Below are 18,324 nucleotides of genomic sequence, written 5' to 3' on the forward strand. Positions count from 1 at the left end.
TAACCATTTTTATTTTTATTAAATTTCCAAAAATCACAAAGCGAGTGATTGGCATTTATTACAATGTGTAACTTGTTTTTGGCCTGGGTGAGGTTTTATCCCAGGGCAATACAGAAATTACAGTGTATAACGTAAAGGCGTTCTTGTTAACAACGAATTGATTTATTAAAATATGAATATCGATCTGATATCAATATCCAACTGTGACAGACAAAAAACTCTGTAACAGTTAAAGTTAGAAAGTAAATGTTTATTGCGACAGCGCTGCAAAGATCACAGGTGATTGCAAAATTTATTTACAAAAATGTTGAATACACAAAATACAAATTCCTATTCGTACTCTTGTCACTTCCTCTTCTCCGCTCCGTGTGCTAATTGACAACAAGGCAATTAATCAGGGGTAATTTGTTCCCTGAAATGGGTCGGGGGTCCTTTTGTAAGGAGTGGTCACCAAAAGGAGAAAGTAAAATGAGCCCTCCTCGTTCTAAACTTTAAACCTTTTCAATACAGATGTGATTAATGAATGGTAGAACTCCCTGTTTCCTGTTTTCCAGGACTATTTCAGTGGGTTTCTGGAAACAGGAGCTCTGGTGTTTTATTGATTAGTTTCTCTGTTTGACAAGCAATGAGTTATTAAATCCAGGGTAGCTTATCTTAAATCCTTTTTTTTTTTAACCATCCTCTAACTTTTAACTGATTTCAGCAAAGCTTATCTATTTATTTCAGCTAAATCAGCAACATCTATTGTTAACTATAACCTTAGCTTTTTCTAAAATCTTCAAAATTAATGTCTCAAAACCACAGGGAATTCCCTGTGATACAGGCAGAATTCAGGTTCCAATCGCCAGGTTTGGGGCTGATTTGCTTGTGGTTTTTCCAAAATTTATCCTTCGATTCTTAAATAAATTCTCTTTAATTATTAAACTGGCCTATTCTTTTATAACAAGAGGATTGTCCCGCTCTGCTCTGAGCTGTCCCAGGCTCACCTTGAATCCTGCGTGCAGTTTTGGTGATGGAAGAAATTCATGAAGCCATTAGAGAGTATCCAAAGGAGGCCTCGAGCATGGGGAAGGGTCTGGAGGGGCAGCTGAGGGCACTTGGTCTGTCCAGATGGAGCAGACTGAGAGGAGACCTCAGGGATCTGCACCTTCCCCACCAAGGGCAGCTCCCTGTGACCAGGACAGCCCCCAGAGAAGGGCTGCAGCTGTGTCAGGGAGGTTTAGGGTGGATATCAGGGAAAGATTCTTCCCCCAGAGGGTGCTGGGGCACTGAGCAGGATCCCCAGGGAATGGGCACAGCCCCGAGGCTGCCACAGCTCCAGGAGGGTTTGTACAGCGCTGCCAGGGGTGCCCAGGGTGGGATTGGTGGGGTGTCTGTGCAGGGCCAGGGGTTGGAATGGGAGATCCCTGCGGGTCCCTCACAGCTCAGAACATTCCACACTCCCCTCATCCCTCACAGCTCAGAACATTCCACACTCCTCTCACCCCTCACAGCTCAGAACATTCCACACTTCCCTCATCCCTCACCCCTCAGAATATTCCACACTCCCCTCACCCCTCACAGCTCAGAACATTCCACACGTGCCTCATCCCTCAGAGCTCAGAACATTCCACACTCCCCTCACCCCTCAGAGCTCAGAGCATTCCACACTTCCCTCATCCCTCACAGCTCAGAACATTCCACACTTCCCTCATCCCTCACAGCTCAGAACATTCCACACTCCCCTCATCCCTCAGAGCTCAGAACATTCCACACTCCCCTCACCCCTCACAGGTCAGAACATTCCACACTTCCCTCACCCTTCAGAGCTCAGAATAATCCACACTTCCCTCAGAGCTCAGAACATTCCACACTTCCCTCACTCCTCACAGCTCAGAACATTCCACAGCTCCCTCACAGCTCAGAACATTCCACAGCTCCCTCACCCCTCAGAATATTCCACAGCTCCCTCATCCCTCACAGCTCAGAACATTCCACACCTCCCTCACCCCTCACAGCTCAGAACATTCCACACTCCCCTCACCCCTCACAGCTCAGAATATTCCACACTTCCCTCACCCTTCAGAGCTCAGAATATTCCACAGCTCCCTCATCCCTCACAGCTCAGAACATTCCACACTCCCCTCATCCCTCACCCCTCACAGCTCAGAACATTCCACACTCCCCTCATCCCTCACCCCTCAGAGCTCAGAACATTCCACACTTCCCTCACCCCTCACAGCTCAGAACATTCCACAGCTCCCTCACAGCTCAGAATATTCCACACTTCCCTCACCCCTCACAGCTCAGAATATTCCAACTTCCCTCACAGCTCAGAATATTCCACACTCCCCTCATCCCTCAGAGCTCAGAATATTCCAACTTCCCTCACAGCTCAGACCGCAGAACATTCCACACTCCCCTCACCCCTCAGAATATTCCACAGCTCCCTCACCCCTCAGAATATTCCACAGCTCCCTCACCCCTCAGAGCTCAGAATATTCCACACCTCCCTCACCCCTCACAGCTCAGAACATTCCACACTTCCCTCACTCCTCACAGCTCAGAATATTCCACAGCTCCCTCACAGCTCAGAACATTCCACACTTCCCTCACCCCTCAGAGCTCAGAATATTCCACACTTCCCTCACCCCTCAGAGCTCAGAACATTCCACAGCTCCCTCACAGCTCAGAACATTCCACACTCCCCTCATCCCTCAGAGCTCAGAATATTCCACAGCTCCCTCATCCCTCACAGGTCAGAATATTCCACAGCTCCCTCACAGCTCAGAACATTCCACACTCCCCTCATCCCTCACCCCTCAGAGCTCAGAACATTCCACAGCTCCCTCAGAGCTCAGAACATTCCACACTCCTCTCATCCCTCACCCCTCAGAGCTCAGAACATTCCACAGCTCCCTCACAGCTCAGAACATTCCACACTCCCCTCATCCCTCAGAGCTCAGAATATTCCACAGCTCCCTCATCCCTCACAGGTCAGAATATTCCACAGCTCCCTCAGAGCTCAGAACATTCCACACTCCTCTCATCCCTCACCCCTCAGAGCTCAGAACATTCCACAGCTCCCTCACAGCTCAGAACATTCCACACTCCCCTCATCCCTCACCCCTCAGAGAAGGGGCCCAGGCTGCGCATGCGCGGTTCGCGCGCGGCGCCGGCTACGGGCGGGCCCCGCCCCCGCGTTTGCGCACGGCCCCTCCGCAGCGCCCGCTGAGGGCGAGGGCGGGAAAGGCGCGCTGAGCGTGAGGGCGGGCGGTTCATTCATCTCCTTTCCTCTCATCTGACCTTCTCCTGCAGTTTTTCCTCTATTATCTTTCAGCTCACCCACACCTCACCTCGCCTTCACCGCCGAGGTTTTGTTACCCCCCGCCCCGCGCTGCTCTGCAGTATTCTGTCTTCGCGCGTTCATTCTCCGCTTGCCTCAGTTTCCCTTGAGAAGCAGGTGGTGTTTTCTGGGCTGAGGCTGCCGGGAAGCGGCTCCTTCACAGCGGGGCCGGACTCGGGTGCATGCTGTGATCGGGGAGGGTTACTGAGGATTGCTGAGGGAGAGCTCGGTGCCCTTTGTGATCCGGAGCTCACTTCTAATTTGGGAAAGGTGTTTTCCATGGCCTTAGGCGTGAGTGCGTTTGATATTCCTGAACTGAGGGGAAGGTTTGTGTGTGGTCAGGCTCAGGGTGGTGAGGGTTCTGTTTCTCCCATACTCATTTATCTTACAGATGAAAACAAGTCTGGGGGTGTTTGAAATGTGGGGAGCATTTTCATAAGGTCCTTTGAAAATCCTGTAGGTTGGGTGCCAGTTACCACTGAAGAGAATTGCCTCTGGAGGTTGATATTTCATATAAATATAGATACAGGTGCTGATGCTGGTGTTTCATTGACAGGCACGGGAGTCTCTGCAGAATGGCAACTGCTCAGAAGCAAAGGAATTCTGTGGTACGGTTTTGTTTGTACATTTCAACAACAATGGGAAAAATGGGGGAGTTTTGGCCGGAATAGTGCTCTGTGATATTTCTTCATGTGAAAAAAGCAGGCTGATTCAGTCTTTTAATTATGAATAAAGAATAAATAGAAAAAAAATATAGAAAAATAACCTGAAGTTTGTTGTCACACACTTGGTAGAAACCAGCTGTGTCCTACAAATATTGTAACAGCAAGTGTAAGGAATGTGCTTAAATAATTTATAAGTCACAAAACTCCTACTTTTCCATTAAATTAAAGGCGTTGAGCAGGATTGACACCTGTACATCTCAATTGCTGTAGGTTTAATTAATTTCTTTCTGGGATTTTCAGAGTGCAGTTATATTTCCCAAGAAAATAGCCACGGAGCAGCAGTCCCTGATGCTGGTGAAGAGGCTCCTGGCAGTGGCAGTGTCCTGCATCACGTACCTGAGGGGAATCTTTCCTGAAAGTGCCTATGGAACCAGATACATGGATGGTAACGGGCTGTTTCCATGAGAATTTGCAGAAGCTGTTGTCATGGAGTTGTTTTTAAAAACAATTTTAAAAACATTTAATGCATGGACGCCATTTCAGTGCACGAAATGGAAACTTCACTAATGAATTAATCTAATTTTGCTATTGCTGCTGCTGCTAACTCAGCCTTAAAACCATGTTCACGCTTCTCAGTAATGTTAATTTTAATCTCTTCTTGATATATACTTTCAGGCAATGAACTTTTCATTGCACTTTGTTCTAAGTAAATGTATTTGTGTGTTTTTTGATTTTTTTTTGAGACGTCTGTGTCAAAATTCTGCGGGAAGACAAAAACTGTCCTGGCTCTACCCAGCTGGTGAAATGGTAGGTTGATTCCAGCACACAGGTAACATTTTCCTTCCTTTTGAGCCTGTAAGTGCTCAAAAGTTCCTTCCTGATTGTTTGCAGATAAAAGGCAAAAAGTTCTCTTGGTGTGAGCAAGCAGCCCACATTTCTGTCATAGATGTAACAATTGTGTTTTCAGCTCAGGGCTTAGGAGAGCACAAATCTCTGTTTGCAGGGTGACTATACTTTATATTTACTGTACAAATATTAAATATATAATGCTATGTATTTGTATACTTCTCTAGGTGCTTATTAGTACCCGAGGGTGCACAGAAATGCAGAATTCTAACCAGTAGTTCCTCTCTAGTTGATCAGGAAGCTCAATGCCACCCTTTTACATCTTAAATTTAAAGATCTTGCTCACAGATTTTGTGAGAGAGTGGCACTGTCAGGCTTGTTCAGAGGCAGAGCTGTGCCTGCCTGCTTGAGCAGGGACTGGGACTGTGTCACCTGCACCTGAGCTGCTTGTCCTGGTTTTCTTTCTGCTCACAGTAACTGGGAGGTCTGTTCCTGGTGCTCTCCTTGCTTTTGAGAAACCTCTGCAAGGCCTTTGCCTTAGTTGCATATTCCTGTGTTTTGTTACCTCTGTCGAGGTTCCTTTCCCCTTTTCCCCACCTCCCTCGAGGTTCTTTTCCCCACCTCCCTCGAGGTTCTTTTCCCCACCTCCCTCGAGGTTCTTTTCCCCACCTCCCTCGAGGTTCTTTTCCCCACCTCCCTCGAGGTTCTTTCCCCATTTTTCCCCACCTCCATTGAGGTTCTTTTCCCTGCCTCCATCAGGGTTCTTCCCCCTTTTCCTCACCTCCCTCGAGGTTCTTTTCCCCACCTTCCTCGAGGTTCTTTCCCCTTTTCCCCACCTCCCTCGAGGTTCTTTCCCCCTTTTTAGAAACCTCTGTGAAGATTCTTTCCCCTTTTCCCCACTTCCCTCGAGGTTCTTTTTCCCCACTTCCCTCGAGGTTCTTTTCCCTTTTCCCCACTTCCCTCGAGGTTCTTTTCCCTTTTCCCCACTTCCCTCGAGGTTCTTTTCCCTTTTCCCCACTTCCCTCGAGGTTCTTTTCCCTTTTCCCCACTTCCCTCGAGGTTCTTTTCCCTTTTCCCCACTTCCCTCGAGGTTCTTTTCCCTTTTCCCCACTTCCCTCGAGGTTCTTTTCCCTTTTCCCCACTTCCATCGAGGTTCTTTTCCCTTTTCCCCACTTCCATCGAGGTTCTTTTCCCTTTTCCCCACTTCCATCGAGGTTCTTTTCCCTTTTCCCCACTTCCATCGAGGTTCTTTTCCCTTTTCCCCACTTCCATCGAGGTTCTTTTCCCTTTTCCCCACTTCCATCGAGGTTCTTTTCCCTTTTCCCCACTTCCATCGAGGTTCTTTTCCCCTTTTCCCCACCTCCATCGAGGTTCTTTTCCCCTTTTCCCCACCTCCATCAAGTTTTTTCCCCTTTCCCCACCTCCCTCGAGGTTCTTTTTCCCCACCTCCCTCGAGGTTCTTTTTCCCCAACTCCCTCGAGGTTCTTTTTCCCCACCTCCCTCGAGGTTCTTTTTCCCCACCTCCCTCGAGGTTCTTTTTCCCCACCTCCCTCGAGGTTCTTTTCCCCACCTCCCTTGAGATCACATACAACCAAACCCAGATTTTGTTTGCTGACTGTAATTAAAAGGAATTTCAGGAGGAAACAAAACAGGGTAAGTTTGGATTCCCTGTTTGATTGTTGTTTGGGTGTTATATAAAAAGGAAGTGGCAACATCTAAATAAAGTTAATAACTGCTTTGTGCTTCAGCAATGTTGCTGTTCACCTGAATTACTGATTTATGATGAAATCATGGAATGGTTTGGGTTGGAAGGGACCTTGAAGCTCACCTTGCTCCAACCTCTGCCATGGATGGGGACACCTGTAATTAGACCAAATAACTCACCTGATTAATGAATACTTGTGCTGGAAGATGTTGGAAGTATTGCGATGTGTCTTTACTGATAAATGATTTACCTACAGATTATATTTTTAATTATTCTTTCAAGAGATTGGGGTGGTTTGGCATTACAAAGATTGCTTGTGTCACTGCTAAGAAGATAGAATGATGGAATAAGTGTTATTTATTACTCTAATACAGTAAGAATAAACACAAGAGTTTCATTTTTTTGGTGCTATTTGATTTAGTGAGAAACAAGTGAAAATTAGTAGTAGATGGCCAACATTGTTTGGTTTTTGCAGGATGTTAGGATGCTATGATGCCTTGCAGAAGAAATACGTAAGTCCTCCAGTCTCCTTTCAGTTGTATTTAAGTGTTTATTGAAGTCCATTATCTGCCAGTGTAGCTGTAGGACTGCTCAGGGAATAGCTGAGCTCAGCCAGCTGCAGTGTGGGATGCACAGGCATTTCTGTATAAATTTCTATTAAACAGCAGCACAGAAAGCCAGGGATGTGTAGGTGTTTGCTTCTGCAGCTGAGTCCTCTCCTCTGCACAAGAGGAGTGAAAAGGGAGAGGCTTTATTCCAACAGGCCTTAGTTGCCTGTGTTGGATTCTGGAGCTAGAGAGACAAAGCAGCTTGGCCAGCAGAAATGGGCTATGAAATATATTTAATGTTCTTTTTCTCTCTCTGTTTATGTTCCTGACAGCTGAGACAGATTGTCCTAGCAGTGAGTATCTCTGAAAGGCAGGGACATGTTTTTAAGGGACATTCTTGGAGGGATGTGCAGTTCTCATTGTGATTCCTCTCTTTTCTTTTCAAACACAGGTCTATACCCAGCCAGAAGATCCTGAGGTAAATCTGCTGCAGTCCCACGGGGTGACTGATGCTAATATTGATACAGTGAAATGTGTGTACAAGCAGGAATATTTAACATCACATTCCTAAAAAAAGCACACAGGTGTAAAAGTGACTGGAGTCAGTGGGAGTTGCCATATGTGGAGCTGCATTTGAATTATTCTCAGGCTGCTGCAAGAAACCAAAATGTCATTGCAGAGTGAGATTTCCATAAAGATGCCTCATCCTGACTCTGCCTAACGAATTTATGGGACTCCTGTGGAAAACACAAAACCCTCTGGGTGTCTCCACATCTGTTCCGTGTGTGGGACATTTTCATAGCAATTGGAACTGGAATATTTAATGCTAAAAGCTCCAGCTGGTGTTTTAAAATCATGGTGGCTCCTGGAAAAGAATCATCATTTTTATTAGCTGACAGTTTTATGCATTATTACTGTTAATTGTCAGAGGTTTAGGAACCTGTGTTCAGCACATGTAAGTGGATGGGAGTCAGGCTGTAGTTATTTTCTTTAAAGGTTAATAGATTACTGAGCAGAGCTGCAGCAGGAGGGTTTAGGATTAGTTTAATAATTAATGATTTAATAATTAATAGTTACTGGCTTTGTTTGCAGACAGTCACAGAGTGTTACCACTTCAAGTTCAAGTACACCCACAATGGGCCGCTCCTGGATTTTGGCAGGTACAGCCCCTGGGACTGCTCCACTCCCTGCAGTCCCTTGGACACACCTGAATGCCACAACTTTGCATTTGATCTGTCTGGTGTTTGCTTTTTAAATTCTCCATCTTGAGACTAATTTTATCAAGATACGCTGCTAGCTTAGACTTGCTAAAACACAATTAATCATTTTGTCTGATGATGTTAATTTAATATCCAGTCAGAAGATGATGCTCAGTGTCAGTCTGATAGTTTGTGACCAGCATCTTTGAGCTGTTCCATGTGTGAGGGGTGAAACTCCACACCAGATTTACTGATCTGAAGGTCCTGAATGTTACATTTAGGACAAATTACAGAAAATACACCAAAACCACGCTAGAAATGTGAGCTGCATTTAGCAAATGTGTGCTGAGATCAGGTCAATTCTGGCAGCACTGTGGGCAGTGGCACCCTGTGCTCCTGCTGGAGCTTTGGGGACACAGCACTGCTCCAGACCCTTCCACCACAGGGATTTACTGCTCAGCCACAGCTGATTTTAAGAAAAGTAATTGAAATACAATTAGTGCATACCTGACAAACACCTCCCAGCTTCCCTCCTGCATAAAATGTTCCTTAAATTAAAGGAGAAGAAGCTGCAGTGCTAAACCCATGGGCTGGGTTTAGTTCCTTACCTGTGACAGGGGTTGTAACAAACACTGGGATGTGACTCCAGGTTGCTACAGTGGAACAGCATAAATTCATGTAAAGATTAATTTGAAAATAGGTGTGAAGGTATTTCTCTGGCCCCAGCAGGGCAGCTGGAGAGGGGTGAGAGGTTTGATCCATCAGTTCAAGGACACAAAGAAACAACTGGGACCTGCCCAGGTCCTCGAGTGCCTCAGCTGTGAGGAGCTGGGAGCAGAGGGAGAGGTTTCAGCATCCAGGTGGGATTTGGGTCACACCAGGCTGGATTCTGGTGGAATGGGAGCAAGGAGGTGTCAGAGCTGGATGCCAGGAGTCCCTTGGCCACCAGGTTTATTGTCATCACCCATTTGTGTCCATGCCAGCAGAGTGACTTTAGTGAAGGAAAGCAGGTGGGATTTCACAGAATTGAGGCTTTTTCTTTCACGTTGGTGTTTAAGCTCTGTGTGATGTGGGATAGAGCAGTTGATCCCTAAACTCTCCTGACATCCTTGGCTCAGGGTTTGATCTCCCAGGGGTGGAGAGCATGCAGCACTCAGGCAGGGTTAGGAATTGCAGTGTGTGTGTGGGCTCACAGCTCAGGCAATAAACAGGATGCTTCCCATGTTCATAATCTGTTAAACAGTTATCTGTTAATACTACAAACAGCTGTATCATGAAATAAATCCTCCTTTTAACCCCTCCGAGGTTCCAGTGCTAGCTCAGACCTTAGAAGGATATTTGGAAGATATTTCATGGACAGGATAAAGGACCCAAAAGAGGCTCTGAGCCCCAGCTGGAGTTCAGACATTTATTCCAGGTTCCTGAAGGGCCTCAGGTCACTTTGCTTGGCTGTGCTCTGTAAAATTGAAAAACCTGCTGAAATAAATCCTCTTTTTAACCTCTCTGAGGTTCCAGTGCTAGCTCAGGCCTTAGAAGGTTTTGGAGGATATTTCATGGACAGGATAAAGGACCTAAAGGAGGCTCTGAGCCCCAGCTGCAGTTCAGACATTTATTCCAGGTGGTGTCCAGAGGAAAAGAGGGCGTGCACAGAGGGAGAGGAGGAGGAGGAGGGACACAGGGAGGGGCAGTTTGGGACACAATGGGGTCAGAAAGGGGAGGAAGGGTTAAACTACACAGTTAGAAACTCTGGGGATCCCTGAGGGGGAGAAACCATTCCCCAGGGGAATGTAAAGCATCACAATGCTCTGACTGCTCTGTGCTTGCAGCAAGGACAAGAAGCCAGACTGCAGCATCAGCTGTGCAGACACCAAGAAGGCCAGCATCCTCCTCATCCGCAAGATCTACGTCCTGATGCAGAACCTCAGCCCGCTGCCCAACGACGTCTGCCTCACCATGAAACTCCTCTACTACGATGAGGGTACCCTGCCCTGCCTCCCTGCTCTATCAGCTGTGTTCACACTCAGAAAAGCAATCCAAATTGAGATTTCAGTGTGGAATCTTTGGGGTTGCTGGGATGTGTTAAATGAGGTTATTTCGTGTGTGGCTGGTTTGGATCTCCAAGGGGAAGGTAATGTGATCTCACTGCAGGAACACAATCCTGGCACTGATTTCACTGGATCTGGTTGTGTTTTAAAACACTTGGAGTTTCCCAGAGTGTGTGAGGCTACAGCATCATTTCCCAGCCTGATTCTATAGTTCTTGACTGTCCAAATGTCTGGTTCTGCTTTCAGAGTGTTACTGCCTTAGAGTGACAAATTAGAGCTTCTATTCTCTCTCTGTATCTACAACTTCTTCCAAAAATCTTTAACTGGGCTTTGCCTGTTGTGCAAAGAGAAAAGAACTTCATTTACTCCAAACTGAATATTGATTTCTCCCTCCCCACACTCAGTTTTTTGCAGTAACTCTGTATTTAAAGCAGAAAAGAGTTAAAATTCATTTTGTAAGAACCAAAGTTTCATTCTAACACGTTTAATGACTTTTCTGTGCAGTTACACCCCCTGATTACCAACCCCCAGGGTTCAAGGAGGCCAAGGACGAGGGGCTGGTGTTCAATGAGGAGCCCATGTACCTGAACGTGGGGGAAGTGCCCACGCCTTTCCACATGCTCAAACTGAAAATCACCACTGAGAAACACCGCATGGAGAACGTGGACAGGAACATCCTAAAGCAGGGAGAGCCTGCTGAGCTCCTCCAGGTGTGTGGAGTGAGCAGGGATGAGCCACAAGAAGAGAGCCAGGACATGAATGTAAGAGCACTGACTTTGTTTTGTGTAGCTTTTTGAATTTTTTTTAGTGGCATATTGTCTAGAAAAACACCATTATTGTTTCACTGGGTGTAAGCCACAACCCCCTCTATTTTCAGATGTGGTTAAGCAGGACAATATGTCTTCAATTCTTTTTTTTTTTCCTTAATTTTCCTGCTGCAGTTTGCAGCCTGTCACTGTGGTGTGCACGAGGAGCAGAGGGACAGCTTGTGCCAAGGGGACACTGCCATGTGGACCTCTCATTGTCCCAACTCACAACCACTTATTTCAGTTTATTCCACCACAGATCCATCTAATAAATGTGTCCTTAATCATCTGAGTAGAAACCTTCTTCATTGTGTGTGTGCAGCAAGTGACAGACCTAAATCTTAATTTCTTAATCTAGGCAGATCCTGTCTTGGGTAATGAAGTGGAAGATAAGAACCGTGCCAATATTTCAGAAGCTCAAGGTAGTATTTGTGTAATTTTTCAAGTCTCTGAGTTGTGCCTCTTTCCTGATGTTACTTAAACAAACCCCTCAATTTTCTATATTCAAATTTGCATTATTTTCTTCACATATATGACTGTGCCTTTATTTTCTATCAGGGCTTCATTCTGTGAAGCACTTGGTTAACAAATGTTAACATGTTAAAACATGATTAACATATTTTCATGTTACTGTTCAAAATTCTGATTTCTGTGCCACTTTTTCAGCTAAGCTAAATTGAATGGGGGTTATATTTAGAAATAAATTTTGGTTTTCTTCTACTGTTTTGGTTACTAATAATTACTGATGTATTTAGTTTTTGATAATAGTTAGTTTGCATATTAAGCTTGCTTGTTGAGCTCATTATTGCTGACTTTGGAAGCAGAATTCTCTGCAAAAAACCAGTGGTTTGGGTCTGTTTGGTTGTTTTAAATTTCATCTTTTTGGGCTTCAGTTCAGCAGAAATCCCAGGGCTGAGGTCTCCTTGGACCTTCTCCCCTGCAGGCTGACCAACCCCAACTCTCTCAGCCTTTCCTTGTAGGAGAACTTTAATACTTACAACTTCCAGCAAAGTATTTTTGTTAGTGTGAATCACACAAAAATGAGTTTCCTCAAGTGTTTTTCCTAAAGGTGTAAATAAAATCTGTCAGTAAATAACTGTCCTGGCTCCTCCAGCCCTGGAACTGCTGCCTTTTAATCAGAGCTGCACCCAGACAAAACTCAAAACATGAGACACCAAATTGTCCCCAGGGATCTCAGGAGCTTCCTTTTCAGATTTTAGCTAAAGCAGGAGGAAAAGCAGAGGATGGTTTGTGTTTACATTTCCCAGTTTAGCCCAGGGGCCTGGAGATTGAACTTTGCTGCCAAACAAACTGAAGAAGGAATTGCTGCTTGTTGAGCTGCTCCTCTTGGAGGGGCTGTGTAGAAGCATCCAGACAATCTGGAACCCATTTTCTGTACAGAAAGCATTTCAAATGTTGAGTTTGGGGTTTTTTGAGAAGTAACATGTGCAGCTTTGCCAAACCAGCTGCCATTTCCGTGCTGTTCAAAAATAATGGTGGAAATACGTAGGAAACAGCACCTGTAGATCAGAATTTTTGTCTTGACAATGCTGGTAGGCTGCAGAACTGGAATGACCACATCAAGGTGTGTCTGATTCTTCTAAAAGGTCATAAAAGTTCCAAACCATGCAAAAAATCCAGCAAATTTCTCATCCCAGGGGAGTTGGCAAATGTTTTATTTACAGGAACTATGAGACACAAGGAAACACATTTGTCACTCTGAAATTCTTCTGTTGTTTCCACAGCTGATGCATTCACCATTCACCATTCCATGCTTTCATCTGTATCCTAGAAAAACAGCAGGAATTAGGAGCAGCACCCAGCCAGCCTGGAACTGCCTGTTCCCCCTGGGGGCTGCTCCTGCAGCTGGGATTGGATGTGCCTGGAGGGTGCAGGAGCTGGCCCAGAGGAGCCAGGACAGTTCTGTTGATCTATTGCAAGGGAGGAGGGCTCTGCAGAGAGACTTAGATCACTTGGATGGATGGGCAGAGTCCAATAGCATGAAGTTTAATAAGTCCTAAGTGTCCAGTTCTACATTTTGGCCACAAAAATCCCCTACAGTCTCAAGGTTGCTGTTCCCTGAGATTCTCCTCGGGGTTGCTGTCCCAGAGTTAATCAGGTTTTCAGTCTTCTCTTTGCCCTGAGTGTTTCACACCAGAGGTAGAGACGACAAGCTGAGTTCGCCAGTGCACATTTCCAAGGTTGTTTATTCTTCATTATCTCAGTTCTGTCTCAGCTCTGTGAAGTGTCCCCAGCAGAGCAGGACACGGGGGGGACTGGGCGGGTCAGAGGGTCCTGGACCTTTTGTACCATTCCCCTGATCCAACCACTGTCCACAATGAACTTTTTATTGACAGAATCACACCAATACTTACTGCCTATGCTAACATGTCATTTCTACTCTAAACCAATCCTTGTGATCCAACTCAGCAGAAAATGGGGGACGAGAGCAAGAACAAGGAGCACAGGGGCCACTCCCCAATTCCTCCATCTTGCCTCTTCAACCCCATATACTGAGAATCCCAGATTCTACATTTACATTCTATGATAAACTAAATACTACTTATTTTGAATTCTCTCAGCTTGTGATTCTTCACACACTGTGGGCATTCACTGCCATGGCAGGGATCAGAGGCAGTGCCCTCCTGGGCTCTGTGTGAGGCTGCCTGAGCCCCTTGGACAGATCCCAGACCCCCTGTCCGGTCTCCAAACCCTCCAGGGTGGCCAGAGGGATGTTCTAGACTCCAAGACTACAGCGTTACAGGCTGGGGACAGCGTGGCTGGACAGTGTTCAGGCAGAAAGGGACCTGAGGGTGCTGGTGACAGCCAGTTGGATATGAGCCAGCAATGTGCCTTGGTGGCCAAGAAGGCCAATGGCATCCTGGCCAACATTAGGAATTGTGTGACCAGCAGGAGCAGGGAGGTCATTCTGCCCCTGTCCTGAGCACTGGTGAGACCACATCTTGAGTGCTGTGTCCAGCAGTGTCCCCTCAGTTTAGGAAGGACATTGAGTGCTGTGTCCAGCAGTGTCCCCTCAGTTTAGGAAGGACACTGAGTGCTGTGTCCAGTTTGTCCCCTCAGTTTAGGAAGGACACTGAGTGCTGTGTCCAGCAGTGTCCCCTCAGTTTAGGAAGGACATTGAGATGCTTGAGCGTGTCCAGAGGAGGGCACTGAGGCTGGTGAGGGAACACAAACCCTGTGAGGAACGTTTGAAGGAGCTGGGGTTGTTCAGCCTGGAGAAGAGGAGGCTCAGAGGTGACCTTATTGCTCTCCACACCTTCCTGAAGGGAGGTTGGGGACAGGTGGGGGTCGCTCTCTTCCACTGACAGAACAAGGGGACACAGCCTCAAGCTACGTCAGGGAAGGTACAGGTTGGATATTAGGAAAAAAATTTTCACTGAAAGAATAATAAAGCACTGGAATTGTCTTCCCAGGGAGGTGGTGGAGTCACCATCTCTGGATGTGTTTTAAAAAAGACTGCACATGGCACTTAGTGCTATAGTCTAGCTGAGGTGTTAAGGCATAGGTTGGACTTGATGATCTTAGAGGTCTCTTCCAACCTCATTATTCTGTGATTCTGTGATTTCCCTGTGCTGCAGCACAGAACAGGCTCCTGGGGGCTCAGGCAGAGTCAAATCCCTCCAGCAGAGCAGAGTGTGAAGGAGCTGGGGTCAAACCCAGCCTTGCAGAGATCCTCTGTGCAAGTCTGGGCTACTGCTGGATAAAAAGTGGCTGAATTAAAGAATAAATTAAAGCTTGGTGGAGTTAAGGACATGGAGAACTGGAGTTTCTGCTCCCAGCAGTTATAAAGCCTTCCCTGGGGCAGAGCTGCTGTTGTTTGCTCTGGGTTGTTGCTGTGCTGTTGTTAACAGCTTTATTTAACTCTCCAACTCTTTTTCAGCAAATAATTCAACTGGTGAAGAGGAGGCTGGAGGGATGCAGACTCCCCCCCATGTTTCTAATCCTCAGGTATGAAAACCATGCCCTGTCCCCTTCAGCTTTTACTGGAGTTTGGTGAAGCTCCTTCCCTCCTTTGATTCGTGGGTAATCTGCTGAAGCTTTATTTCCCACAGTCACTGCAACAAAATCCCTTTACATTTTACTTCCTGATGCTTTCCAGCAACAAAATTCCTGTACATTTTACTTCCTGGTGTTTTCCAGCAACAAAATTCCTGTACATTTTACTTCCTGCTGTTTTCCAGCAACAAAATCCCTTTACATTTTACTTCCTGGTGCTTTCCAGCAACAAAATCCCTTTACATTTTACTTCCTGATGCTTTTCAGCAACAAAATCCCTTTACATTTTACTTCCTGCTGTTTTCCAGCAACAAAATTCCTTTACATTTTACTTCCTGCTGTTTTCCAGCAACAAAATTCCTGTACATTTTACTTCCTGGTGCTTTCCAGCAACAGAATTCCTTTACATTTTACTTCCTGGTGTTTTCCAAAACTGCTCTAAAGCACTGACAAAAGGCTGTTCCTCTGTAATGCAGCTCTCAAAACAAACAGATGCTGTGGCTGTTACTGAGTGAAAAGGGGAATATAATTTCCATGTTAATAAACTGCCTAACAGGAATCCCACTGCTAATTCTGACAAACCAAAGCTTGTTTAAAAGTTGATTAAAACTTCAAAAATTCCAGTTTATAACTCAGGTTATATCCTCTGCATGTAGAAATTGGTGGCATTTATACATGGAGGACTGCTTCACAAAGGTCCTTAAGATTTCTTAAAACAGGATAGCTGTAGGTAAGTGTGAGTGATTTCCTGTATAAAACCAGCACGTGCTTCTCTCTGCCTCCAGCACACCCAGCTGGAAAAGCTGTGACTTCCATGGGTTATCACCATTTAAATACTCCCATATTTCAATTTTGGCCTAGGCACTGCACAGAACAGTGAGTGCCCCAGCAGTGAGCCCTGCTGTGTTCTCCAGGGTGTGTCTTTTGCTGCTGTCACAAGGCAAAAATCTCTTTTCTGATTTCAGGTTGATCATTTGACCCGTAAAACGTCTGAGCTGATTGTGTCAGAGAGCAGGACAAGAAGTGGAAAGATATTCCAGAGCTGCATTGTTAGTATCAGTTTTTCTTTCGTTTTTCTCATCAGTTTTTCTCATCATTTCTGTTCCAAACAGTGAATAAAACTCTGAGCTTGAACGCATTTGCTATGGACAGAATGAAATTCTCTTCACTTCCTAAATTCCCATTCAATTCAACACTGTCAAAAAGAATTCTGTCCCAAAGATTAGAAGCTGATTTGATGCAGGTAACACAGGTGGAGAGAGATTCCTTAGTTTTAGCTGATACCCTGTTGGGAATGCCAAATTTCCAAATGTGAATTTAGCCAAATTCTCTGCTGGTTTGATCCATCAGGGGAGTTTGTGCCAGCAGAGATTCCCCAGCACAGTTCACCCAGTGCTTCCTTGTGCTCCTACTGGGAAACACTGGGACAAAATGATCACTTCGCCTCTGTGAGTCCTTGATTCCAAGAAAATTCCCTTTTATTTGCTTTATCAGGTCAGTCTGGCGGGCAGTGCTGCCTGTGGGGACCCAGATCCTTCCCACCTGGCAGGGCTGGAGCAGGGTTTGTGTCCAGGCTGGAATTTGACCTTTGTGCCCCAAGTCTGAGCTGCTCTTCACTGACTGACCTCAGTCTGGGGGGCTCTGAGGGCCTTCAGCAGGGATTTGGAATATTGGGAACGCTGAGTGAGGGGCAGATCCTTCTCCAAAACCTGTGGGATGAATTTTTATCTCTTTTTTAGGCAAGGAATTGTTCCCTGTGAGGGTAGGGAGGGGCTGGGATGGATTCCCAGAGAAGCTGTGGCTGCCTCTGCATCCCTGGCAGTGCCCAAGGCCAACTTGGAGCACCCTGGGGTGGTGGAGGTGTCCCTGCCATGGCCTTGGACACTTCCAGGGACATTTATCCATGGAATAATCCGTGGCAGGCCCTCCCCACCCTCACAGGGAACAATTTCTCCCACATCTCCAGCCTCAGTTTCCCCTCTTTCAGTCTGAACCTTGTCCTGTGCTGCAGTTCCTGCTGGCCACAGCTCCTTCATGCAGCTGTGGCAGCAGAAACACATCCCAGCCTTCCCTCAGCTGCTCAGCTCTGCCAGGAAATAGCATCCAGATGTTCCTGCAGCACATCTGGCCAGGGGCTGGGGTGAGATGTGCCTTGCTGAGGGTTGTGACACCACAGAGCTGCTGTAATTCCATATTTTGGGTTTTTTGGCAGGTGCACCAGGCTGAGCTCTGCTCCAGCCAGGACGTGCTGCCCAAACGGAGGAAGCTGAGCGAGCCCAAGGAGCAGTTTTAGCCTTCTCCACTCCCACCCCGCTGTTCCGTGTGGCTGTTGGGTTTGAAGGATCCGTTCTGCTCCATTGGCAGGCCCGTGGGAGGGGGTTTGAGGAAGGAAAATGTCAGGAAGCCCAGCTGAAGAATTCCAAACTCATTTTGTGCAGGACCTTTGGGGATTTGTGGGTTGGCCCCAGGTCCTGATGGTGGTGGAGGAAATTCATCCCCCAGCACAAGGTTTCAGCAGTGCCTTTGGGCTGTGGTTCCGAGCTGAGGAACTCACCCAGAACCTGCCTTGCCCCAAAACCTCTCCAGTTTTGGGGTGCTTACAGATCTTTCCAGGGGGCTGGGCTGTCAGTTTTAGGCTGTTAAGAGTTTTGGAGTTACAGTTTTTGTTTTTCCTACCGGGACAGTTTGACAAGTTGGATGCTTTGTGTTTCTTCCTGACCAGATGCACACACTCAGGTGAAACCCAGCCCTCTCCATCCCTCACATTCCAGGCTCCCTGCCGGAACGCAGGAATTTCCAGGAGGAGCCCCGGCGGTTCTGTTCCGAGCTGTGAGAGCACTGGGAGGACCTGGGTGTCCTTAGAGCGGTTTAGGGCAGGGGCTGGACACGGTGCCAGGTCCTCCTCGGCCACCAAAGCGTTAATTAATTGTCCGGCTGCCGTCAGGAGCGGAGTGACACCGCTCCCGCCGCGGGCGGGGACAGCCGAGCCTCTCCCGACGGTTCTGGCTCCGCAATTAACAATGTTCATCAGCAGTCCTCATTAAACGGCGTTCGCCTTCGGCAGCAGCGTGCTCCGATAGCGGGGAACGGGCGGGAGCGGGGAGAGGGCGGGATGGGATGGGACAGGAGCAGGAATGGGCTGGGATGGGGAGACAGGAGAGGAGCGGG

At 46.8% G+C, this 18,324-nt stretch overlaps 2 protein-coding genes across 8 annotated transcripts; one reads left to right on the forward strand and one right to left on the reverse strand.

The window, feature by feature from the left end:
• Positions 1 to 3,165: 3,165 nt before the first annotated feature.
• HORMAD1 (HORMA domain containing 1) lies at positions 3,166 to 18,216 on the forward strand. Of its 7 annotated transcripts, none has more exons than XM_063420486.1 (14): positions 3,166 to 3,242; positions 3,882 to 3,933; positions 4,291 to 4,435; positions 4,734 to 4,797; positions 7,017 to 7,053; positions 7,422 to 7,442; positions 7,541 to 7,567; positions 8,182 to 8,249; positions 10,115 to 10,266; positions 10,838 to 11,094; positions 11,498 to 11,561; positions 15,041 to 15,108; positions 16,122 to 16,205; positions 17,369 to 18,216. In XM_063420486.1, exons 2-14 carry the CDS (start codon positions 3,901 to 3,903, stop codon positions 17,447 to 17,449), a joined length of 1,101 nt encoding a protein of 366 aa, XP_063276556.1. In that variant the 5' UTR covers positions 3,166 to 3,242; positions 3,882 to 3,900; the 3' UTR covers positions 17,450 to 18,216. The 7 variants fall into 7 exon arrangements, with proteins under 7 accessions (XP_063276556.1, XP_063276560.1, XP_063276559.1 ...); XM_063420490.1 differs by having other exon boundaries at positions 10,865 to 11,094; XM_063420487.1 differs by lacking the exon at positions 3,166 to 3,242 and adding an exon at positions 3,278 to 3,442.
• On the reverse strand, positions 4,975 to 6,500 carry LOC134562876 (uncharacterized protein DDB_G0290685-like). Its single transcript, XM_063420503.1, has 2 exons — positions 6,383 to 6,500; positions 4,975 to 6,257 (listed from the first exon to the last, which is right to left on the reverse strand). Exon 2 carries the CDS (start codon positions 6,200 to 6,202, stop codon positions 5,207 to 5,209), a length of 996 nt encoding a protein of 331 aa, XP_063276573.1. The 5' UTR covers positions 6,203 to 6,257; positions 6,383 to 6,500; the 3' UTR covers positions 4,975 to 5,206.
• Positions 18,217 to 18,324: the final 108 nt, after the last annotated feature.

This window comes from Prinia subflava, chromosome 31, assembly GCF_021018805.1.
Source record: "Prinia subflava isolate CZ2003 ecotype Zambia chromosome 31, Cam_Psub_1.2, whole genome shotgun sequence".
Taxonomy (NCBI): Eukaryota; Metazoa; Chordata; class Aves; order Passeriformes; family Cisticolidae; genus Prinia; species Prinia subflava.